The 23,870-nt window shown below is 30.9% G+C and overlaps 1 protein-coding gene across 1 annotated transcript in view; it reads right to left on the bottom strand.

The window, feature by feature from the left end:
- Window positions 1–326: 326 nt before the first annotated feature.
- LOC143046333 (solute carrier family 38 member 10-like) overlaps window positions 327–23,870 on the bottom strand; it is a 113,863-nt gene continuing 90,319 nt past the window's right edge. Inside the window, exons 9-15 of the mRNA XM_076219440.1 lie at window positions 22,821–23,003; window positions 22,025–22,142; window positions 20,917–21,035; window positions 19,820–20,000; window positions 18,995–19,047; window positions 15,585–15,938; window positions 327–4,545 (exon numbers count right to left, since the gene is read on the bottom strand). Coding sequence (XP_076075555.1) covers window positions 3,994–4,545; window positions 15,585–15,938; window positions 18,995–19,047; window positions 19,820–20,000; window positions 20,917–21,035; window positions 22,025–22,142; window positions 22,821–23,003 — 1,560 coding nt within the window. The 3' untranslated portion in view covers window positions 327–3,993. The remainder of the gene's footprint in view (window positions 4,546–15,584; window positions 15,939–18,994; window positions 19,048–19,819; window positions 20,001–20,916; window positions 21,036–22,024; window positions 22,143–22,820; window positions 23,004–23,870) is intronic.

Raw genomic sequence — 23,870 nt, 5'->3', positions numbered from 1 at the left:
TCCGTAATAATAAATTATTGTGACAAGGGAGATAATCAATAAAAATGACTACTCATGTGAAAAATAAATTGTTTAATATTTCAACTTGAGTAAGAAATGCACATGTTTGGACTTTTTTTTTAATTTTGAAAGAGGAAACAAGGGGGAAAAGTTCAAGTTCTACTTTTTGAAGTAAACTGCTGTATCTGAAAATAAAGTATGATAAAGACCAATTGCAGAAAACCAACAAAAACACAATTAAATCCTTCCAATATCACTCCTACTATGGAATGATCTTATATTATATTGACAAATATAAATATTGAAAAGATTAAGATACATGTATTATTTTTAATATTTTAATAAAAATAGACATATGAGATGATTTTCACAATAATTGCACTTTATGAGATCACAAAAAGACATGACATCATACAAAGCCTATCAATTTGATTAAAACCAGAGAGTTTGTAACAGGTAGAATTTGTTTAACAAATTATATATAACAAAACAGTAAGCACTAGTAGAATACTTATCTAAATTGACATACATATACAAAAACCCCACATGGGCCCTTGAATTCTTTTTCAAAAAATTATTAACCATTAAATACAATTATTATGATCCCCACTATTATTATACCCATGACTATAATTCTCTTAAAGATGTGTTGTACAAACATGTAACAAACGAGAGTAAAATATCTTTCTAGGTAAGAGTGTATATTGAATTTTCCTAAATTTGTGTGTTTAATCTCAAATACACATATACATTTATACTGATATATCTGCTTTAAATTGAAAATTTATACATATATTCATACAATTGACATACTTTAAATAATTTGATTAACTTTTGACCCAATCATTGGGAGTACCAAGGTGAGCTTCAAAAATACTAAGAGATCAAGAGAAAAAATCTAAGCATACAGCAGGGTAAGAATTCACTTTACTGTCAGGTGTCAAATGGTAATTTTTAGCTACCATAAGCATCAAATTGGTTAAGATTTTACCTTGATTCGTCATATTTTCCTTATTGTGGCTCGTCAGAGGTCTCAAATTATTTGGACAAGTTAAGCATGAATTGTCAAAATCAGTTGAGTATTTTATTGTCTAAAACAAAGTGTACATTTTATTGTTATGCACCAAAAAATATTGTTAACTTCAATGGCAAGAATGTTTATTGTTATATGACATTGTTACCCTCATACAGATGACATTAACATAGAAAGGATTACTGTAGATAACTAAACAAAGAATTAAAGCACCCTAAGCTCCTATAACTTACTCCACTATGGTTTATGTTATACTGAATGTCCAGAAGGTTGTATATCTGTATGTATACTATATTGGTATGTGGTACATATATACATGCTAATCAGACAGTGGTATAATGTTCCTGTAAATGCAATACTGGGTAGTTAGCTTTAAAAGATGAAATTATAAATATATACCACATCTAAATCTACAAATGACTTTACAGAAAATGCTTCAGAAAAACAGTTTTAGAGGTTGACAAATTACAACAAAATTTAAATCTCACATGATACCCCTTAATTTAACTATATATATGATAAAATTGAGAATGGAAATGGGGAATGTGCCAAAGAGACAACAACCGACCATAGAGCAGACAACAGCAGATGGTCGCCAACAGGTCTTCAATGCAACGAGAAATTCTCGCACCCGGAGGCGTCATTCAGCTTGCCCCTAAACAAATATATGAAAATGTTTCAGTAAATGTTTCAGCTATTAAAACAAGTCATTATAAGTCAACAATTTGTACAGAGGTTACGTTTAGCAGAAAATATTACTTATACTGCAAATCTGAAGAGAAAGGACATATTTCCCCCAGCAGCAACATGTTTAGGTAATTCACTGTGTGAATTCCTAAAAAGAAGTTTATATTGAAATTCAATTGCTATATTTTGTTTTATCGCTATTTTGTGCATTTTTCCTTTGATCTTTTTTTGTGATAATTTTTCATATCATGCTACTTGCTTGAGATGGAAAATTATTCCTAGAAACTAAGGAGGCAAGTGGCCTTGCTAATGAAATTGACAACATCATCATAGGTGAAATAGCGATAAACAGATCATCATTGGTCATCTACCGGCTCAAGCAAGAAAGTCCATCTCTCTGAGATTATCAACAATAATCTATAAATATCTACTTGTTACAAGCTTTATATATATAGTGGAACATATGTTTTCTGTTTGAAGATGGGAAACACTCATTATGCTAAATGTACCGGTATGCTACAGTGCACAATCAAGTTTCAATTGTTAAAAACAAGTAAATAACAGTTGTTACATGAAAATATACAAAATGTCCATGAATGTAAATATATACTACTTTGAATGTACATTACTTCCTGAAAAATAAAACCTATATTTTTCTTGAACAAGCTATTGAAGGTTAAAATTCAAAACTTGACAACTAATCATTAGAAAGCTACCAAAATAAATAATTGTATATACAAATTAAGTATTGCCCCTCAGCATTATGATGGACCATGATTTGATAAATGATTCAAGAGTTTCCCTAGATTGAAAAACTTATACCCGACATTATATCTGTAAGTAATTTCTAAATTTACAAACTAAACAAAATTTTAACATGATCATAGATATTTTTTAAACAATAAAAATAACAGTTTCACAGAAACATTCTGGTACAAAATGTACAAAGCTATAGCACATTAGTTATATCATTGTAAATTCACAAGTTAATCTCTTATATATACAGTACTAATGAAGATATAGTTTTCTCTATAGTGAATGTGCATTACTGTGGTATGCTATACTCATTATTTTTTCCACCTTCACATGCTGACACTAAGCTGACACAATTTTCAGCTATAAAAACAATTGTATTTGTGTTATTTCACAAGAAAAATTATGTTTTCGATAAAACAATTCTTTTTGTGCACAATTCAGTATATTTTTTTTCCATCTCTGTAAATGATTCTATAAACAACTTAAAAACATGATTTTGAAAAGAAACATTTCACATTATCAGGATGTAATGAAAGATTTCTGATTATACATGGCAAATGAATGATTGAGGGCCATTAAGATATAAATGGAAGAAAAGAAATATAAGGTCTGAAATCATTTTGTTTAAAGTCCTTGATTTATTATACCTCCATATATGTTTATGTAAAACGCATAGTTTTCTTAAAACATGATAACATGAAAACATGAAATGAATTCAATTCTCATTCAAGATAAACCTTTATCACAGATAATTCTATAATACTGAAAAAGAAGGGAAAAAGAATTGTGTTTGTCTGTTTTTCTCTTTAAAAGCTCTGGGACAGTAGTACTTTTAAAGTATTTTAGTAAAAACAGCTTTAATTGAATTCACTTTAAAAGTTCTGGGACAGTAGTACTTTTAAAGTATTTTAGTAAAAACAGCTTTAATTGAATTCACTTCAAAAGTTTTGCTCTTGACTAACAGTGACCTTATGATTTATCACAAAAATCCATAACTGTTTAGAAAATCCTATTAAGAGAGATTATTCACCTTTTGGTCAATATGTTATTATAGTAAATTGTGCTATGACAACTTTAACTGTAGATGTTATAGTTAAATTGCTGTGTGTAGAAATAATAATAGATAGTTAGAACTGTGAAAAGAAAACCCTTAAAGTAATATTCTTAGAAAGATAATGTTTCAAAATACTGATTACTGAAACAAAGAAAGAAAAAAATTAACAAAATAATTATTTAATTTTCAGAAAACATTGCATTTCTATTCTTTGTCCTAAAATAATCATTTGGAACATTAGTAATGCATTAAAAAAAAAAATAGCAGTACATAATTATGGTATTAAAGAAACATACATTTAATTACATACATGAAACTTAATTTAGTAGGTATAGATTTTAGATTACACAAATATTCTGTAGTTTTGATTTGTTATTACACAAAAGTTTCACACGCATTTTACCGTAAAAATAACAAAAAATAGAATATAAACCAAATCTAGTCACTACAGCTTTTGTAAGTATTATCTTGACTTTTCAATGTTATCTTGCAGATTATTTTCACTTAAAAGTCTTCTCTTCATCTCACCATTAACGTCTTTATTTATGTCTTTCAATTTTTGAGCACCTTTTTTAGTATTGTCTGTTTTTGCTTTTTCTTTTGTATTTTCTTTTACTCCTTTTAAATTTATTTGGTTGGGAATGTTTCTTTTAAATCGTAAATTGTCATCCATATTTTGTTCAATGTTGTCAACTTTTTGTGGCTGTCCCTGGTTAGAACTTTCTCTGACAGGAAGGTTTATTTGTTTTCCTACTTCCTGTTGTTCCACATTTTGTTCTCCTCCCATTTGCTGCTGTCTTTCTGCTGGAACTTGTTGCTGTGGTAACTGTTGTTGGTTGTCTGCTTGAACCTGTCCCTGTGGTAACTGTTGATGTCTGTCTACTAGAACTTGTTGTTGATTGTCAAATGGGACCTGTTTTTGAGGCAACTGTTGTTGCTGTTCTCCTGGAACTTGTTGCCTACCATCTGCTGCAGCTTGTTTCTGAACACTTTCTTGTTTATCGATACTTTCAATCTGAAAGCAAGAAAATAACATGTTAAGGAAAACCTTTTGTAAAGTATGCTTTGAATACAATGAAGCATCGACAAGATATAGAATAAACACATTTTGTTTACGATACTGACTTTAACAGCAAGAATATCCTGCTAGAAAAATCATAAATGTTAAAATTTTGCTGTTTTGGAAATTATCTTGAATATTAAACCAGGTTTAATCCACCATTTTCTACATAAGAAATGCCTGCTCAAGTCAGAAATATGAGTTGTTATCTATTCATTTGAGCTTTTGAATTTGCCATTTAATTAGGGACTTTTCAACTTGAATTTTCCTCATAGTTCAATATTTTTGTGATTTTACTTTTGATCTCAATTTTGGAACCAATAATGACACATCAAAATTTGGAAATTCTTTGTTGAACAGTTCAAAAGTTGTTGCAAGGAAACTGTTAGCAGTCTTTTACCTGCTCTCTACCAGCCATACTTCAGTTCACCAAAGTAATAACTGGATTTTCCTTAAGAAAACCCAATTAAAGTGTATACATGTATTGCATTATTCTTTTCATATGCAGTTTGTCTTTACTATGTTTTCTTGTGTTTTTTAGAATATAAAATTATATGCAGTAGTTTGTAAAACTATTTTTTACATAAAATATTGTAATAGTCATTTAGTTTTATGCATTTCATAATGTGATTTAATTTGTTGGTAAACCACACATACTCAACTAATAGTTATTCAAAAAAGATTGTATGAATGTGGCTCTATAAGGAGAAGAAGTTTAAAGTTTGATTACCTTGGATCAAATACTTCTGTCCTTGTTTTTGGCAAATAAAATATGCTTATCCCTAACTCATCAACATTTATAATCATGGTTGGTGTGATCAAGATATTTAGCATAAAAGGGCAATCTTAAGCACCAGTGTCTGGTGCATCATTTATAAATGCTCTGCTCTAATATAGTATGGTATTGAATAAGTCTGTATGTGCTCTAATAACTGTTATTTCAACTCCTTTTTATGTCTGTTTGGAGCTATTAAGTGAATTAAAAAGAAGATTTTCAGAGTCCAGTAAATTCTCAAGGGGGAAACCCCACATTAATTAGAAAATTTGACAGGCGTGTTTCTGCTGTTTTAAATTATTGTCTCCCTTGATTTACTTACTTTATGGTCCATTTCTTTGTGTTCTTCTAGTTTCTATATTATTGTCTCCCTTGATTTACTTACTTTATGGTCCATTTCTTTGTGTTCTTCTAGTTTCTGTATTATTGTCTCCCTTGATTTACTTACTTTATGGTCCACTTCTTTGTGTTCTTCTAGTTTCTGAATTATTGTCTCCCTTGATTTACTTACTTTATGGTCCACTATTTGTGTTCTTCTAGTTTCTATATTATTGTCTCCCTTGATTTACTTACTTTATGGTCCACTTCTTTGTGTTCTTCTAGTTTCTATATTATTGTCTCCCTTGATTTACTTACTTTATGGTCCACTTCTTTGTGTTCTTCTAGTTTCTATATTATTGTCTCCCTTGATTTACTTACTTTATGGTCCACTTCTTTGTGTTCTTCTAGTTTCTATATTATTGTCTCCCTTGATTTACTTACTTTATGGTCCACTGTTTGTGTTCTTCTAGTTTCTCTATTATTGTCTCCCTTGATTTACTTACTTTATGGTCCACTGTTTGTGTTCTTCTAGTTTCTATATTATTGTCTCCCTTGATTTACTTACTTTATGGTCCACTTCTTTGTGTTCTTCTAGTTTCTATATTATTGTCTCCCTTGATTTACTTACTTTATGGTCCACTATTTGTGTTCTTCTAGTTTCTGTATTATTGTCTCCCTTGATTTACTTACTTTATGGTCCACTATTTGTGTTCTTCTAGTTTCTATATTATTGTCTCCCTTGATTTACTTACTTTATGGTCCACTTCTTTGTGTTCTTCTAGTTTCTATATTATTGTCTCCCTTGATTTACTTACTTTATGGTCCACTGTTTGTGTTCTTCTAGTTTCTCTATTATTGTCTCCCTTGATTTACTTACTTTATGGTCCACTTCTTTGTGTTCTTCTAGTTTCTGTATTATTGTCTCCCTTGATTTACTTACTTTATGGTCCACTATTTGTGTTCTTCTAGTTTCTGTATTATTGTCTCCCTTGATTTACTTACTTTATGGTCCACTATTTGTGTTCTTCTAGTTTCTGTATTATTGTCTCCCTTGATTTACTTACTTTATGGTCCACTTCTTTGTGTTCTTCTAGTTTCTGTATTATTGTCTCCCTTGATTTACTTACTTTATGGTCCACTTCTTTGTGTTCTTCTAGTTTCTGTATTATTGTCTCCCTTGATTTACTTACTTTATGGTCCACTTCTTTGTGTTCTTCTAGTTTCTGTATTATTGTCTCCCTTGATTTACTTACTTTATGGTCCACTTCTTTGTGTTCTTCTAGTTTCTGTATTATTGTCTCCCTTGATTTACTTACTTTATGGTCCACTTCTTTGTGTTCTTCTAGTTTCAATATTATTGTCTCCCTTGATTTACTTACTTTATGGTCCACTTCTTTGTGTTCTTCTAGTTTCTGTATTATTGTCTCCCTTGATTTACTTACTTTATGGTCCACTTCTTTGTGTTCTTCTAGTTTCTATATTATTGTCTCCCTTGATTTACTTACTTTATGGTCCACTGTTTGTGTTCTTCTAGTTTCTATATTATTGTCTCCCTTGATTTACTTACTTTATGGTCCACTTCTTTGTGTTCTTCTAGTTTCTATATTATTGTCTCCCTTGATTTACTTACTTTATGGTCCACTTCTTTGTGTTCTTCTAGTTTCTATATTATTGTCTCCCTTGATTTACTTACTTTATGGTCCACTATTTGTGTTCTTCTAGTTTCTCTATTATTGTCTCCCTTGATTTACTTACTTTATGGTCCACTTCTTTGTGTTCTTCTAGTTTCTGTATTATTGTCTCCCTTGATTTACTTACTTTATGGTCTACTTCTTTGTGTTCTTCTAGTTTCTGTATTATTGTCTCCCTTGATTTACTTACTTTATGGTCCACTATTTGTGTTCTTCTAGTTTCTCTATTATTGTCTCCCTTGATTTACTTACTTTATGGTCCACTTCTTTGTGTTCTTCTAGTTTCTGTATTATTGTCTCCCTTGATTTACTTACTTTATGGTCTACTTCTTTGTGTTCTTCTAGTTTCTGTATTATTGTCTCCCTTGATTTACTTACTTTATGGTCCACTTCTTTGTGTTCTTCTAGTTTCTATATTATTGTCTCCCTTGATTTACTTACTTTATGGTCCACTATTTGTGTTCTTCTAGTTTCTGTATTGTTGTCTCCCTTGATTTACTTACTTTATGGTCCACTTCTTTGTGTTCTTCTAGTTTCTGTATTATTGTCTCCCTTGATTTACTTACTTTATGGTCCACTATTTGTGTTCTTCTAGTTTCTGTATTATTGTCTCCCTTGATTTACTTACTTTATGGTCCACTATTTGTGTTCTTCTAGTTTCTATATTATTGTCTCCCTTGATTTACTTACTTTATGGTCCACTTCTTTGTGTTCTTCTAGTTTCTCTATTATTGTCTCCCTTGATTTACTTACTTTATGGTCCACTTCTTTGTGTTCTTCTAGTTTCTATATTATTGTCTCCCTTGATTTACTTACTTTATGGTCCACTATTTGTGTTCTTCTAGTTTCTGTATTATTGTCTCCCTTGATTTACTTACTTTATGGTCCACTATTTGTGTTCTTCTAGTTTCTGTATTATTGTCTCCCTTGATTTACTTACTTTATGGTCCACTATTTGTGTTCTTCTAGTTTCTATATTATTGTCTCCCTTGATTTACTTACTTTATGGTCCACTTCTTTGTGTTCTTCTAGTTTCTGTATTATTGTCTCCCTTGATTTACTTACTTTATGGTCCACTATTTGTGTTCTTCTAGTTTCTCTATTATTGTCTCCCTTGATTTACTTACTTTATGGTCCACTATTTGTGTTCTTCTAGTTTCTGTATTATTGTCTCCCTTGATTTACTTACTTTATGGTCCACTTCTTTGTGTTCTTCTAGTTTCTGTATTATTGTCTCCCTTGATTTACTTACTTTATGGTCCACTATTTGTGTTCTTCTAGTTTCTGTATTATTGTCTCCCTTGATTTACTTACTTTATGGTCCACTATTTGTGTTCTTCTAGTTTCTGTATTATTGTCTCCCTTGATTTACTTACTTTATGGTCCACTTCTTTGTGTTCTTCTAGTTTCTCTATTATTGTCTCCCTTGATTTACTTACTTTATGGTCCACTTCTTTGTGTTCTTCTAGTTTCTGTATTATTGTCTCCCTTGATTTACTTACTTTATGGTCCACTTCTTTGTGTTCTTCTAGTTTCTATATTATTGTCTCCCTTGATTTACTTACTTTATGGTCCACTTCTTTGTGTTCTTCTAGTTTCTATATTATTGTCTCCCTTGATTTACTTACTTTATGGTCCACTTCTTTGTGTTCTTCTAGTTTCTGTATTATTGTCTCCCTTGATTTACTTACTTTATGGTCCACTTCTTTGTGTTCTTCTAGTTTCAATATTATTGTCTCCCTTGCTTTACTTACTTTATGGTCCACTTCTTTGTGTTCTTCTAGTTTCTGTATTATTGTCTCCCTTGATTTACTTACTTTATGGTCCACTTCTTTGTGTTCTTCTAGTTTCTATATTATTGTCTCCCTTGATTAACTTACTTTATGGTCCACTTCTTTGTGTTCTTCTAGTTTCTGTATTATTGTCTCCCTTGATTTACTTACTTTATGGTCTACTTCTTTGTGTTCTTCTAGTTTCTGTATTATTGTCTCCCTTGATTTACTTACTTTATGGTCCACTTCTTTGTGTTCTTCTAGTTTCTATATTATTGTCTCCCTTGATTTACTTACTTTATGGTCCACTATTTGTGTTCTTCTAGTTTCTGTATTATTGTCTCCCTTGATTTACTTACTTTATGGTCCACTTCTTTGTGTTCTTCTAGTTTCTGTATTATTGTCTCCCTTGATTTACTTACTTTATGGTCCACTTCTTTGTGTTCTTCTAGTTTCTGTATTATTGTCTCCCTTGATTTACTTACTTTATGGTCCACTTCTTTGTGTTCTTCTAGTTTCTGTATTATTGTCTCCCTTGATTTACTTACTTTATGGTCCACTTCTTTGTGTTCTTCTAGTTTCTGTATTATTGTCTCCCTTGATTTACTTACTTTATGGTCCACTTCTTTGTGTTCTTCTAGTTTCAATATTATTGTCTCCCTTGATTTACTTACTTTATGGTCCACTTCTTTGTGTTCTTCTAGTTTCTGTATTATTGTCTCCCTTGATTTACTTACTTTATGGTCCACTTCTTTGTGTTCTTCTAGTTTCTATATTATTGTCTCCCTTGATTTACTTACTTTATGGTCCACTGTTTGTGTTCTTCTAGTTTCTATATTATTGTCTCCCTTGATTTACTTACTTTATGGTCCACTTCTTTGTGTTCTTCTAGTTTCTATATTATTGTCTCCCTTGATTTACTTACTTTATGGTCCACTTCTTTGTGTTCTTCTAGTTTCTATATTATTGTCTCCCTTGATTTACTTACTTTATGGTCCACTATTTGTGTTCTTCTAGTTTCTCTATTATTGTCTCCCTTGATTTACTTACTTTATGGTCCACTTCTTTGTGTTCTTCTAGTTTCTGTATTATTGTCTCCCTTGATTTACTTACTTTATGGTCTACTTCTTTGTGTTCTTCTAGTTTCTGTATTATTGTCTCCCTTGATTTACTTACTTTATGGTCCACTTCTTTGTGTTCTTCTAGTTTCTATATTATTGTCTCCCTTGATTTACTTACTTTATGGTCCACTATTTGTGTTCTTCTAGTTTCTGTATTGTTGTCTCCCTTGATTTACTTACTTTATGGTCCACTTCTTTGTGTTCTTCTAGTTTCTGTATTATTGTCTCCCTTGATTTACTTACTTTATGGTCCACTATTTGTGTTCTTCTAGTTTCTGTATTATTGTCTCCCTTGATTTACTTACTTTATGGTCCACTATTTGTGTTCTTCTAGTTTCTATATTATTGTCTCCCTTGATTTACTTACTTTATGGTCCACTTCTTTGTGTTCTTCTAGTTTCTCTATTATTGTCTCCCTTGATTTACTTACTTTATGGTCCACTTCTTTGTGTTCTTCTAGTTTCTATATTATTGTCTCCCTTGATTTACTTACTTTATGGTCCACTATTTGTGTTCTTCTAGTTTCTGTATTATTGTCTCCCTTGATTTACTTACTTTATGGTCCACTATTTGTGTTCTTCTAGTTTCTGTATTATTGTCTCCCTTGATTTACTTACTTTATGGTCCACTATTTGTGTTCTTCTAGTTTCTATATTATTGTCTCCCTTGATTTACTTACTTTATGGTCCACTTCTTTGTGTTCTTCTAGTTTCTGTATTATTGTCTCCCTTGATTTACTTACTTTATGGTCCACTATTTGTGTTCTTCTAGTTTCTCTATTATTGTCTCCCTTGATTTACTTACTTTATGGTCCACTTCTTTGTGTTCTTCTAGTTTCTGTATTATTGTCTCCCTTGATTTACTTACTTTATGGTCTACTTCTTTGTGTTCTTCTAGTTTCTGTATTATTGTCTCCCTTGATTTACTTACTTTATGGTCCACTTCTTTGTGTTCTTCTAGTTTCTATATTATTGTCTCCCTTGATTTACTTACTTTATGGTCCACTATTTGTGTTCTTCTAGTTTCTGTATTATTGTCTCCCTTGATTTACTTACTTTATGGTCCACTTCTTTGTGTTCTTCTAGTTTCTGTATTATTGTCTCCCTTGATTTACTTACTTTATGGTCCACTATTTGTGTTCTTCTAGTTTCTGTATTATTGTCTCCCTTGATTTACTTACTTTATGGTCCACTATTTGTGTTCTTCTAGTTTCTATATTATTGTCTCCCTTGATTTACTTACTTTATGGTCCACTTCTTTGTGTTCTTCTAGTTTCTCTATTATTGTCTCCCTTGATTTACTTACTTTATGGTCCACTTCTTTGTGTTCTTCTAGTTTCTGTATTATTGTCTCCCTTGATTTACTTACTTTATGGTCTACTTCTTTGTGTTCTTCTAGTTTCTGTATTATTGTCTCCCTTGATTTACTTACTTTATGGTCCACTTCTTTGTGTTCTTCTAGTTTCTGTATTATTGTCTCCCTTGATTTACTTACTTTATGGTCTACTTCTTTGTGTTCTTTCAGTTTTTAATTATTGTCTCCCTTAATTTACTTACTTTGAGGTCCACTTCTTTGTGTTCTTTCAGTTTCTGAATTATTGTCTCCCTTGATTTACTTACTTTGAGGTCCACTTCTTTGTGTTCTTTCAGTTTCTGTATTATTGTCTCCCTTGATTTACTTACTTTATGGTCCACTTCTTTGTGTTCTTCTAGTTTCTGTATTATTGTCTCCCTTGATTTACTTACTTTATGGTCCACTTCTTTGTGTTCTTCTAGTTTCTATATTATTGTCTCCCTTGATTTACTTACTTTATGGTCCACTATTTGTGTTCTTCTAGTTTCTGTATTATTGTCTCCCTTGATTTACTTACTTTATGGTCCACTTCTTTGTGTTCTTCTAGTTTCTGTATTATTGTCTCCCTTGATTTACTTACTTTATGGTCCACTATTTGTGTTCTTCTAGTTTCTGTATTATTGTCTCCCTTGATTTACTTACTTTATGGTCCACTATTTGTGTTCTTCTAGTTTCTGTATTATTGTCTCCCTTGATTTACTTACTTTATGGTCCACTTCTTTGTGTTCTTCTAGTTTCTCTATTATTGTCTCCCTTGATTTACTTACTTTATGGTCCACTTCTTTGTGTTCTTCTAGTTTCTGTATTATTGTCTCCCTTGATTTACTTACTTTATGGTCCACTTCTTTGTGTTCTTCTAGTTTCTATATTATTGTCTCCCTTGATTTACTTACTTTATGGTCCACTTCTTTGTGTTCTTCTAGTTTCTATATTATTGTCTCCCTTGATTTACTTACTTTATGGTCCACTTCTTTGTGTTCTTCTAGTTTCTGTATTATTGTCTCCCTTGATTTACTTACTTTATGGTCCACTTCTTTGTGTTCTTCTAGTTTCAATATTATTGTCTCCCTTGATTTACTTACTTTATGGTCCACTTCTTTGTGTTCTTCTAGTTTCTGTATTATTGTCTCCCTTGATTTACTTACTTTATGGTCCACTTCTTTGTGTTCTTCTAGTTTCTATATTATTGTCTCCCTTGATTTACTTACTTTATGGTCCACTGTTTGTGTTCTTCTAGTTTCTATATTATTGTCTCCCTTGATTTACTTACTTTATGGTCCACTTCTTTGTGTTCTTCTAGTTTCTATATTATTGTCTCCCTTGATTTACTTACTTTATGGTCCACTTCTTTGTGTTCTTCTAGTTTCTATATTATTGTCTCCCTTGATTTACTTACTTTATGGTCCACTTCTTTGTGTTCTTCTAGTTTCTATATTATTGTCTCCCTTGATTTACTTACTTTATGGTCCACTTCTTTGTGTTCTTCTAGTTTCTGTATTATTGTCTCCCTTGATTTACTTACTTTATGGTCCACTTCTTTGTGTTCTTCTAGTTTCTATATTATTGTCTCCCTTGATTAACTTACTTTATGGTCCACTTCTTTGTGTTCTTCTAGTTTCTGTATTATTGTCTCCCTTGATTTACTTACTTTATGGTCTACTTCTTTGTGTTCTTTCAGTTTTTAATTAGTGTCTCCCTTAATTTACTTACTTTATGGTCCACTTCTTTGTGTTCTTCTAGTTTCTGTATTATTGTCTCCCTTGATTTACTTACTTTATGGTCCACTTCTTTGTGTTCTTTCAGTTTCTGAATTATTGTCTCCCTTAATTTACTTACTTTGAGGTCCACTTCTTTGTGTTCTTTCAGTTTCTGAATTATTGTCTCCCTTGATTTACTTACTTTGAGGTCCACTTCTTTGTGTTTTTTCAGTTTCTGAATTATTGTCTCCCTTGATTAACTTACTTTGAGGTCCACTTCTTTGTGTTCTTTCAGTTTCTGAATTATTGTCTCCCTTGATTTACTTACTTTATGGTCCACTTCTTTGTGTTCTTTCAGTTTCTGAATTATTGTCTCCCTTAATTTACTTACTTTGAGGTCCACTTTTTTGTGTTCTTTCAGTTTCTGAATTATTGTCTCCCTTGATTTACTTATTTTATGGTCCACTTCTTTGTGTTGTTTTAGTTTCTGAATTATTGTCTCCCTTACAGTGACTTGACTGTTAGTGTTGCTCTCCACCAATTGCAACTCATTCAAAATTTTGACCAAATTGCAATTTGTTTTATTAAACCAAATTGTTCAACTGGTCAGAATATTGAACAAATTGTTCAGTCAAAATGTGAAAGTGCAAGGTGATAAAATAAAATATACTTACAATCCTATAAGACTTTAACTCCACTTTAATGATGTTGTGACGAAATTAGTTTATCAGTTTGTATAGTTATATTATAGTCATTTCCATGCTGAAGAGGAACTGTTTATTTTGAATTGCTATAAAATTGTCCAAACTAAGCTTTCATATAGTTTTTCTTTCTAAAAGTATTCTATTTATAAGAATCAGATGTCATTTTAAATAAAGCATCATATATTCAGTAAAATATGTGTGAAATAACAATATACTATTGATAAGTTTTCAGGGGAGATAACCTAAAATATCATTCTTTTGAATAAAGACTTTTTGAAAGAAAAGTTATTATCTCCCCCATGGAAACTTCCTACAAACATATATTGCAATTTTACACATATTTTACTGAATATGAAATGTTTTAATTCACATAATGTCTGATTCTTATAAATATAGAATACTTTTAGAAAGAAAAACTATATGAAAGCTTAGTTTGGACAATTTATTGCGAACCCTATGATAGTTTTCCATAGATTCACCTGCAAGTTACCTGTCGATTTAAACTTTTGTAAGTTCTATTGTCCCATCTTACAAATACAACAGGTATTGTTCTCTGTTTAGTTTATTTGATGGGACCTTTAAATTTCTTCTAGGAGAAATATATCACTCATTGATTAATTTACCTGACCAAAAAATTATCTTCTTTTTTATTGAAATACTTCTATAAACTCACATAAACTGTTTGCAATATTGTATTTATTCAATATATCATTAATATATTTTCAATTTGTTCAATATAAAATCTGGTTTAATAATAAAAAGTTTATGTCAGACACATTTTTTAGTATTTTCCAATGAATTTGCATGTTTTTGTTGTTGTTTATTTATAGACTTATGTTTATGAAGACCGAGTTAATTTAAAAATAATAATATTCAAATTTTTATTTATCAAACACACAAAAATATTGAATATTTGATCAGAAATCAACTTTTAATTTTTGAATCAGTATTAATATTGAACACATTAAAAAAGAGTTATTGGTATTGAATAAATACAACACCACATGCAGTTTTGTGAGTCCTATGGTATAAGTATTTTTTCATCATTGACAGTTCAATTTTTTGTTCAGGTAAATTAATCAATGAGTGATATATTTCTCTTGGAAGAAATTTAAAGGTCCTAGTGAATAAACTACACAGAGAACAATACCTGTTGTATTTGTTAGATGGGACAATAGAACTGCCAAAAGTTTAAATCGACAGGTAACTTGGAGGTGAATCTATGGAAAACTATCATAGGGTTCGCAATAATAGCAATTCAAAATAAACAGTTCCCCTTCAGCATGGAAATGAATATAATATAACTATACAAACTGATAAACTAATTTTGTCTCAACATCATTAAAGTGGAGTTAAAGTCTTATAGGATTGTAAGTATGTTTTATTTTATCACCTTGCACTTTCATGACTTGGCTGTGGTTTTCTACAGCAGTTGGTTCAAATTTCTGACCAGTTGAACAATTTGATTTTATAAAACAAATTGCAATTTGGTCAAAATTTTGAATGAATTGCAATTGGTGGAGAGCAACACTAACAGTCAAGTCACTGTAATTTACTTACTTTATGGTCCACTTCTTTGTGTTCTTTCAGTTCTGCCAGAATTTTCTTCTGTTCATCAATCAATCGCTGTTGTTCTTCATGCTGTTTCTTTAATTCATTCAATAATTTATTTTCTTCTTCCTCCTTCTTTGTATCCACTTTTACAGATTCTATTTTTTTAACATCTTCAGTTTTATTAATCTTGTTAACTGTTTCAACACTCTGTTTTATGTCTTCTATTTGTTTGCCTTTCTCTCCTAACTTCTGTCGATCTTTGATTTTGGTTAATGTATTAACAACCTTTTCTCCCTTTTTGTCTTTCATGCTAATGTTTAACTTCTGTCTATCAAGTATCTTCTCATCCTCACTTTTATTCTAGAAAAAATAAGAAATTGAACACTATCAAAGTACAACTTTGGAACTTTGTGACATGGGGTATGATAACAGTAGAAACCATATTGTGAATCAAGAAGATAATATAAGTTGTATACCCCTTTTATAAAATCATTAGACACTCAAAAAAAAACAAATCAGGAAAAATAAATACAAATTATACAATGGCAATAGAACTGAAATTCAGTCATTGATTAAGCAAACAAGGTATAATAGAAGATTACTAGCACCCCAACTGAAGACATGGTAGGTCAACCCTTTATTATGCAATTTAACTTTTGAATCAATCAATCATATATTGGTACATGGTCACAAGATACTGAAAAATCAGCAAAGTTAATGTTTTGATTTAAGGAGGCTTGCGGGTATAAGATTTTCAGAAAAAAAATAAACATTTATTTTTCATTACAAATTTTATTAATTACCTTTAGTAGTTGTTACTTTATCATATGGTACAAAAATTATTCCAAACAAGAATGTGTCCTCAGTACACGAATGCCCCACTCGCACTATCATTTTCCATGTTCAGTGGACCGTGAAATTGGGGTAAAAACTCTAATTTGGCATTAAAATTAGAAAGATCATATCATAGGGGACATGTGTACTAAGTTTGAAGTCGATTGGACTTAAACTTCATCAAAAACTACCTTGACCAAAAACTTTAACCTGAAGTGGGACAGACGGACGGACGAACGAACGGACAGACGGACGGACGGACGCACAGACCAGAAAACATAATGTCCCTCTACTATCGTAGGTGGGGCATAAAAATCAATACGTGTTGACCCCAGGTGACTTTATAAATGTAATTAGAATTGAAAAAGCTCCAAATTATCTCCCTTTGGTGCAAAAATGCCATTTTTTGGCATTAATATTGAAATATCTTTTTTAATCATCTGTGACCTATATTTTTTATTGTTGTTTTTGAATAAGCTGTTCATAAACAAAATAATTGTAAAATTTAATCGATTTCTGTAATTTAGTTCTTTTTTTTATTTCGATATTACCACTATTTCTCCTATTTGTTCAACAGAAAAAAAGGACATTAACAAAAATGTATGTTTTTTTCGAGGGCAATTTGTGAGCGTAAATGAACAGTGACCCCATTTTTTTATTTCATTTTTCTATTAGGTATAAGATAAATATAAGATAAAGTTCATTCATAGAAAAATATAGCGAAATCCTTATATTAAATAAAAAATTTGATTTAGACCTGCAAGCCCCCTTAAAAGGCCCCCATCATATTTATAAAATTTAGTAAAGGTTAAAAAGATTGTCAAGACAAAACTCCCATTATTTAGGGTTCTAAACTCCTAACATTGTCAAAAAGATTGACAGCTTAACAAATACTTTTATCATTATATTTAAGAAATAATTCTTTCATGCCATGCTCTATGCTCATTTTAACATGAGTAGGCATTATATTTGATTATATCTTAATACCGAGCGTTAGCGAGGTATTAAATGTTTACAAATATAATGCCTACCCATGTTAAAATGAGCATAGAGCATGGCATGATAGAATTATTTCGATTCTAATAGGAATATTTTGAACTTTTGTACTTCGAAGCGGACCTATAGTAGACGCTCAAAATGTCGCCATTTTGATTTGATGAACAAAAAAGTTATAGAAAAATCAACAGTTTGTCAATAAAAAAAGATCAGAAACATTTAAACTTACTTTTAGAATTAATTTTTTTAATTTCCTAGCGAACAACACCAACAAAAATGTCCATTTTGATCTCTGGTGTTGTTCAAAAATTCATCTGACGTTGCAATTTCAATTGTGACGTCAATCACGTGCAGCCCATGTTCTATTCGAATTAGAACATGGCTTTGTACCCAAAGCTAAAGAAGAACGTCATATTAGAATTGTTTGTTTTATGCTTTAGATGCATATTTAAATGTGTTGATAGACATGAAGGTGTAGATTAAAATAGAGATTATTATAACTGGTACCTCATGTGAAACAGGATCTGCTTAACCATCTAGATCACCTGATAGTATTCCTAGTTTTTGATAGGGTAAGTATTGCTCGGTCTTTTGTATTTTTTTATGTAGTGATTTAAAGACTTTTATCTTTTCCTTGTTTTTACATTTTTGGAATGATTTTGTTAGTCTCTCTTCAAGTTTTGGAATCTTTCGCCACTTTTATATAACTAAACTGCAGCAGCATACACACATCATTAACAAATGTCATCAAATATTTTTGAAGAATTGAAAAAAAGCTTTTTATGACAAAGTATTCAAATAATGTACTCTTTAATGACTAAACATATCCAAAAATAATCCCTCATTTTGAAAAATGTAATTGTAAAGTCCTATTGAAAAGTAAATAATGTCAAAAAGCGTACTGACCCACGGGCTCAGACAACAATTCATTGCAGTTAAAGTTAAGTTGTTTGTTTTATCTCATTGCTGAAGGCCATAAGGTTGACCTTGGAGTGTAGTTTGATTTCTGGTCAGACTATTAATAGTTTAAAAGAGAGATTCAACCAAGACAGTAAGATGCAGAAAGGAAATTAAATCCAATTCAAAACTTCCTGCTGAGTTATCTATGAAAGCTTTTTTTTATCTTTAAAATGTTATTAAAAATTAAGTAAGCACTGAAACACAATAATCATAGGACTTATTCTGAGTCAGATAAAAAATTCTTGCAATTGATTTTCGCCTTTATGTCCTTTAAACAAAAATGCTTTCATAGTAAATCCATTAAAGCAGACATCCCCATTTTCACTCACCGAATATACAGTAAAATTCTGTAAGAAGTATCAATAATAATAAACATTCTTGACCTATTATTTATTATAATATAAGTAAATATCAATGGGAGTAAATGTTCTAAGTTTCTCACACTATTAATATAACAAGTTTTTGTATAGTTTAAAAAATAAATTTCAGCATTGTCATAAACAAGTGTTATTCCTGGAAAAAGTTGTATGGCTGTTCGATAGTAATGTTTCCAATAAATGTATACTCTGGTATAAAAAGAATGTTGACCATAATATGCAACAAATATAAAATATTTCTATTCATACCTCAATAGGAGCTCTAGGATTTGGTGGCTCAATTCTACTCTCCTTTATTGGATCTGTAAATCATTTGTATCAATATTTGTGCATATTTTTTACTTACAACATACATGTATAATATACAAATGAAAACAGAATTAATCTGTTGTCTGATATATTTATGTGAATTTTGTTATTTTTTTCTTCTTCTAAAAACATATCTTGTGATGATCAAAATTAGTATAAGAATATTTATTTATCTAAATGACATTAAATCTTATTAAAAAAAGTTTAGAACTCTGTTGTGTTTTTTCAACAATATAAATTTTCAGTTGCAATGTGATAATTAAGGACAAACCAGGTGCATCAAAATAGATATTACGACTGTGGCCAGACTTATCATTAACAGTATAACGATTAACCAATATCTGATAAGTTTGACCACAACAATAAGTTTGACCACAACGATAAGTTTGACCACAACAATAAGTTTTCTAGGCTGATATTGATAACTGTAAGCCTCTTGACACAATATCAAGATTTATTTAGCTTGATGCAGTTATTCACCAATGACAAGTTTCACAGTGACTGACAACTGTTATTTGAAAACTGTCAGCATTTTGGTAAAATATGAAAATCGTTTAGCTTGCTGCACTAACTCGCAACTATAATAGCTTACATCTACTTCATTTGAACTTTGGTATATAGTTGTCTCATTGGCAATCATACCACATCTCCTTATTTTAAAAGTGAACATTTTACAATATTTAAATTCAGAAAACTTAATAATCAGTACTTTTAAAATAGATTACATAAATTGTTACTAATATTATATATAATAAGAACACTAACCTGCTAAAGGTGTTTTCTTCCCCAGGGTGGGGACAGATGGGGCTTGTCGTTTTAATATAGGTAAGGTTGGTGTTGGATTTAGTATCTCTGCTGGGGGCTGTATCACATGACCTTTGTCTTGTGAGTTCAAGGTTGTGTACGTGCACAAGAGCATGATAGTAAAACCACACACAAATACAAACTACAAATAAAAATGTTTAATTAAAGTAAAACATTATGTGTTTATTAGCCAATACCAATCTGATTTCTTGTTATTTGAATCTTTATATAATGGTTATTACATAGACACATATAAAATAAGATAATGCAGAATATTAGTAGATGTACCCCACATAAAGATTATTCCTCTAACAGTTTACGGTTTTCAAATAACTTGCAATAAGGGAAGAAGAGAAGAAGAAATCTGTAATTGGACAATCTTGGTCACCATAATGTCTTAGGTGCTTCTTTGGTGTGGTGATATAAATATGGATTTTAAAAAAACGTGTTAAATGGTTTTCAGACAAATTTTGCTTTGTCTGGAGTTTGATTAAGAATGATATGAGCGATATTGACACCTGTCTGGACACAACATCAACCTTGGCACAACCTGTCAAGGAATAATCTTTATGTGGGGTACATCTACTAATATTCCACATTATCTTATTTTAAGGGCGAGTCGACCTGATACCAAATTCACTCATGCGTACTACAAATATCTGCATTGAAAACATCCGGTTACAAGTAAACAAACAACTTTCATGTAGATGAGATGAAATCTAATAATTTACATAAATAAAAGGGTACATATTTATGATAGTGATTGTTTTTCTATCCTAATTTACAAATTAAATGATTCAGGTGCTTAATCATGTGTAAAATTCGATGTCAAGAATCGGAAGTTGTTATGAAATTGTAATGCACAGAAACGGATGCAGCATACAGAGGTTCAATGATTTTAAAGTTGGCACCATAGGTCTTCTAAAGACTTGAAGTCTTCTTCCACCAAAAAACAACCTTGATGAACAGATAGATGGACGGACAGACGGACGAATGAACAAACAAACTGACCCAAAGACGGAAAACATAATGCCCATAGGTGGTGCATAAAAACTTACCTGTGCCAGATTTTTTCCTTCAGATGATCCAGTCATCACACGTAGGAAAAACATGGCAGGAAATATGTAACAAATTAATGTTCCCATCGTAGCACCACTTATTGCTAAAACAAACTCCACTGAAAACGCATAAAAGACTTGTTAAAAAGAATATTATTAAAGTAAAATAATGAAAGACATTATATGCTAAATCAGAATACTTTTTAAGGAAATTCCAATGAAACAAGACATGGATACACAACTGATTAACACATAGTAAAGACACTAAATAAATAAGAAACAAAACCAATTTCACTTTGCAACACCATCTATGCATACTTTATTGCTGTATTATTATAATTTCATAATTTTACAATTCTGTTATTCATATTTTAAGGTTCCCATTGACTTCAAATGATTTCAATTTCCTTTAAACATGACAAAAAGAAAACCAATTAATATGGAAATCCACAAATCTAAAATGTAGATAATACAGTTGTTATAAATTATGGAGACAGTAGTTCACCTACAGAGTTCTTGATAAGAGGTGGTCCAAGCAACTACTTAAACATTGATTGTAACTTAATGTCAACAAGTGAGGGGAAGATTTGATCGTACAGACAACTCAATTATTTTAGGTTTAATCCATCATGTTCGGCACCAGCAACTAGAGTATATGTGTCTCAATTGATACGTCGATCGTGGTGGTCCTAGGGATTTGACCGTGGTGGTCCTAGGGATTTGACAGTGGGGGTTCTAGGGATTTGACCGTGGTGGTCCTAGGGATTTGACCACCACATTTTTGGGAAGGACCAACAAAATTTTGGTAATTTGCAATAGAAAGGATAGCGAGGACCTGCAGATTTTCTTCAAGGACCACCAGGTAAAAAAAGATTTCAAGACCTATGTTCTTGTCAATTAGTTCAGAAGAGACAAATGAAGGTAACAGACAGAACCTGGGGGAATCACATGAATTACTGAAGCAAGATAAGGTGCATCAACATATTCTACTATGCATGAATTACCCATCATGAGAAATTACATTAAGTTTAAATGTCACAATAGAGAAAGGACACAATCAGTAAGATACAAGAGATAGTCAATGAGGATTAAATTAATTGAATCTTACCATTAGGAACCAATATGCCTGTGATAACAGCAGACATGACTATCAGCACTGTTAGTACTTTGAAATGAATCTCTGGTAGAACTGGTCTCTGTTCCAATTCTTCTCCAATCTTTTGTCTCTGTAAAACATTACATTTTTATCTTAAAAGAAATAGGAAATGTGCACTGTATCCAATAGATGTTGGCCGTCTACAAATATATCAGGGGAAAATATATGTAAATTACCATGTGGCAGAATGTTAACATAAAATTAACTGTGATTCAATGGTTGTTGTTTGTGATTGTGCAACATATTAGTTTTTCATTCATTATTTTATGTATAAATTAGGCCATTAGTTTTCTTGTTGGATTTTTTTTTATATTTGTCATTTCAGGCCTTTTATAGCTAACTATGCAGTATGGGCTTTGGTAATTTTAGAAGCCATATAGTGACCTATAGTTGTTTTTTTCTGTATTATTAAGTCTCTTGTGGAGAGTTGTCTCATTGGCAATCACACCACAACTTCTTCTTTTTATAATAACTCATTCTTGTATGGTACACACTTTCTGATTTTTTTACACATTTTACCTAATATCTAATATATCTGGCTTCATTATAAGTAATCCTGACAATTAAACTACCTCATATTACAACAAAAATTGCTTGCTTTTATCATTTTTCTGTTGAGTTATAATTTCTTTAAGTCTTGATTCTTTGATTGAGCGTTGTATAAATTTTTGTTTTTGAAATGTATCTGTTCTTAAAAATAGGCTGGATGCAAAGTAAAAACAAATTATTACTTTTATTCACGACTTACTTGTGGAAAGAGGAGTGTATATAAGCTAGCTCTACATGGAAATATGATGAGAGGGAACGTTATAGCGATGGATATGACAAATCCTAATTTAAGTAGGTCAGACACAATCGTCAATGGTAGGTGGTTAATAATATCACCAGTAATATCTGTATCACAGAAACAAACATAACCAAAGAATCCAACCTGGAAAATAAAAATAAACAAAGCATCTATAGTTTCATACAGAAGTTTGAACAAGCAACTACTTAAAACATTGATTGTAACTTAATGTCAACAAGTGGTGGGAAGATTTGGTCGTACAGACAACTCAATTATTTTAGGTTTAATCCATCATGTTCTGCACCAGCATATAGAGTATATGTGTCTCAATTGATACGTTACTCTAGAGCTAGCTCAAAGTATGTTGGTTTTGTTGAACAAGGAATACTGCTTTCTCAAAATTTGCTAAGACAGGGCTATGAATCAATCAAATTAAGGTCATCACTCAAGATATTTTCGGTCGCCATCATGAGCTGATTGTCGATTATGTGCTGATTGTCCATTATGACAAAAGTGTGTCAGAAATCATTTCTGATATTCTTCCTCAGTCATAATAACCTTCCATCATTACAGAACTGAACAAAGAAATAACATGACGGGTGCCGTATACGGTGCAGGAAATGCTTACCATTCCGAAGCACCTAATTTCACTCCAGGTTTTTAGTTGAGTTTGTGTTGTTTCTTATTTATTATTTATAACTGTTGATATGAATGTCTTTTGGATTTGTGAGTCTTTGTTTACTCCTTGGTTTTGATTGTTATTGTCTACATAAGAAAATGCGTGTACCAAGTCAGAAATATGACACTTGTTATCCATTTGTTTGATGTGTTTGCACTTTCATTTTTTTGCTATTTGTTTAACTTTCCTTTTTGAAATTTTAACAGAGTTCAGTATTTTTTTATATTTACAACTTCATTTATATTAAGCCAAGCATGAATATTGCATTACTTAAAATTTAGTGACATGAGTCTAGGGAAAAATAATTATGAGCTATTCTGAATAGAATGTGG

Source organism: Mytilus galloprovincialis, chromosome 9 (genome assembly GCF_965363235.1).
Source record: "Mytilus galloprovincialis chromosome 9, xbMytGall1.hap1.1, whole genome shotgun sequence".
Lineage (NCBI taxonomy): Eukaryota > Metazoa > Mollusca > Bivalvia > Mytilida > Mytilidae > Mytilus > Mytilus galloprovincialis.
The sequence above is the reverse complement of the archived record's forward strand: the minus strand, read 5'-3'. Positions and strand labels throughout refer to the sequence as shown.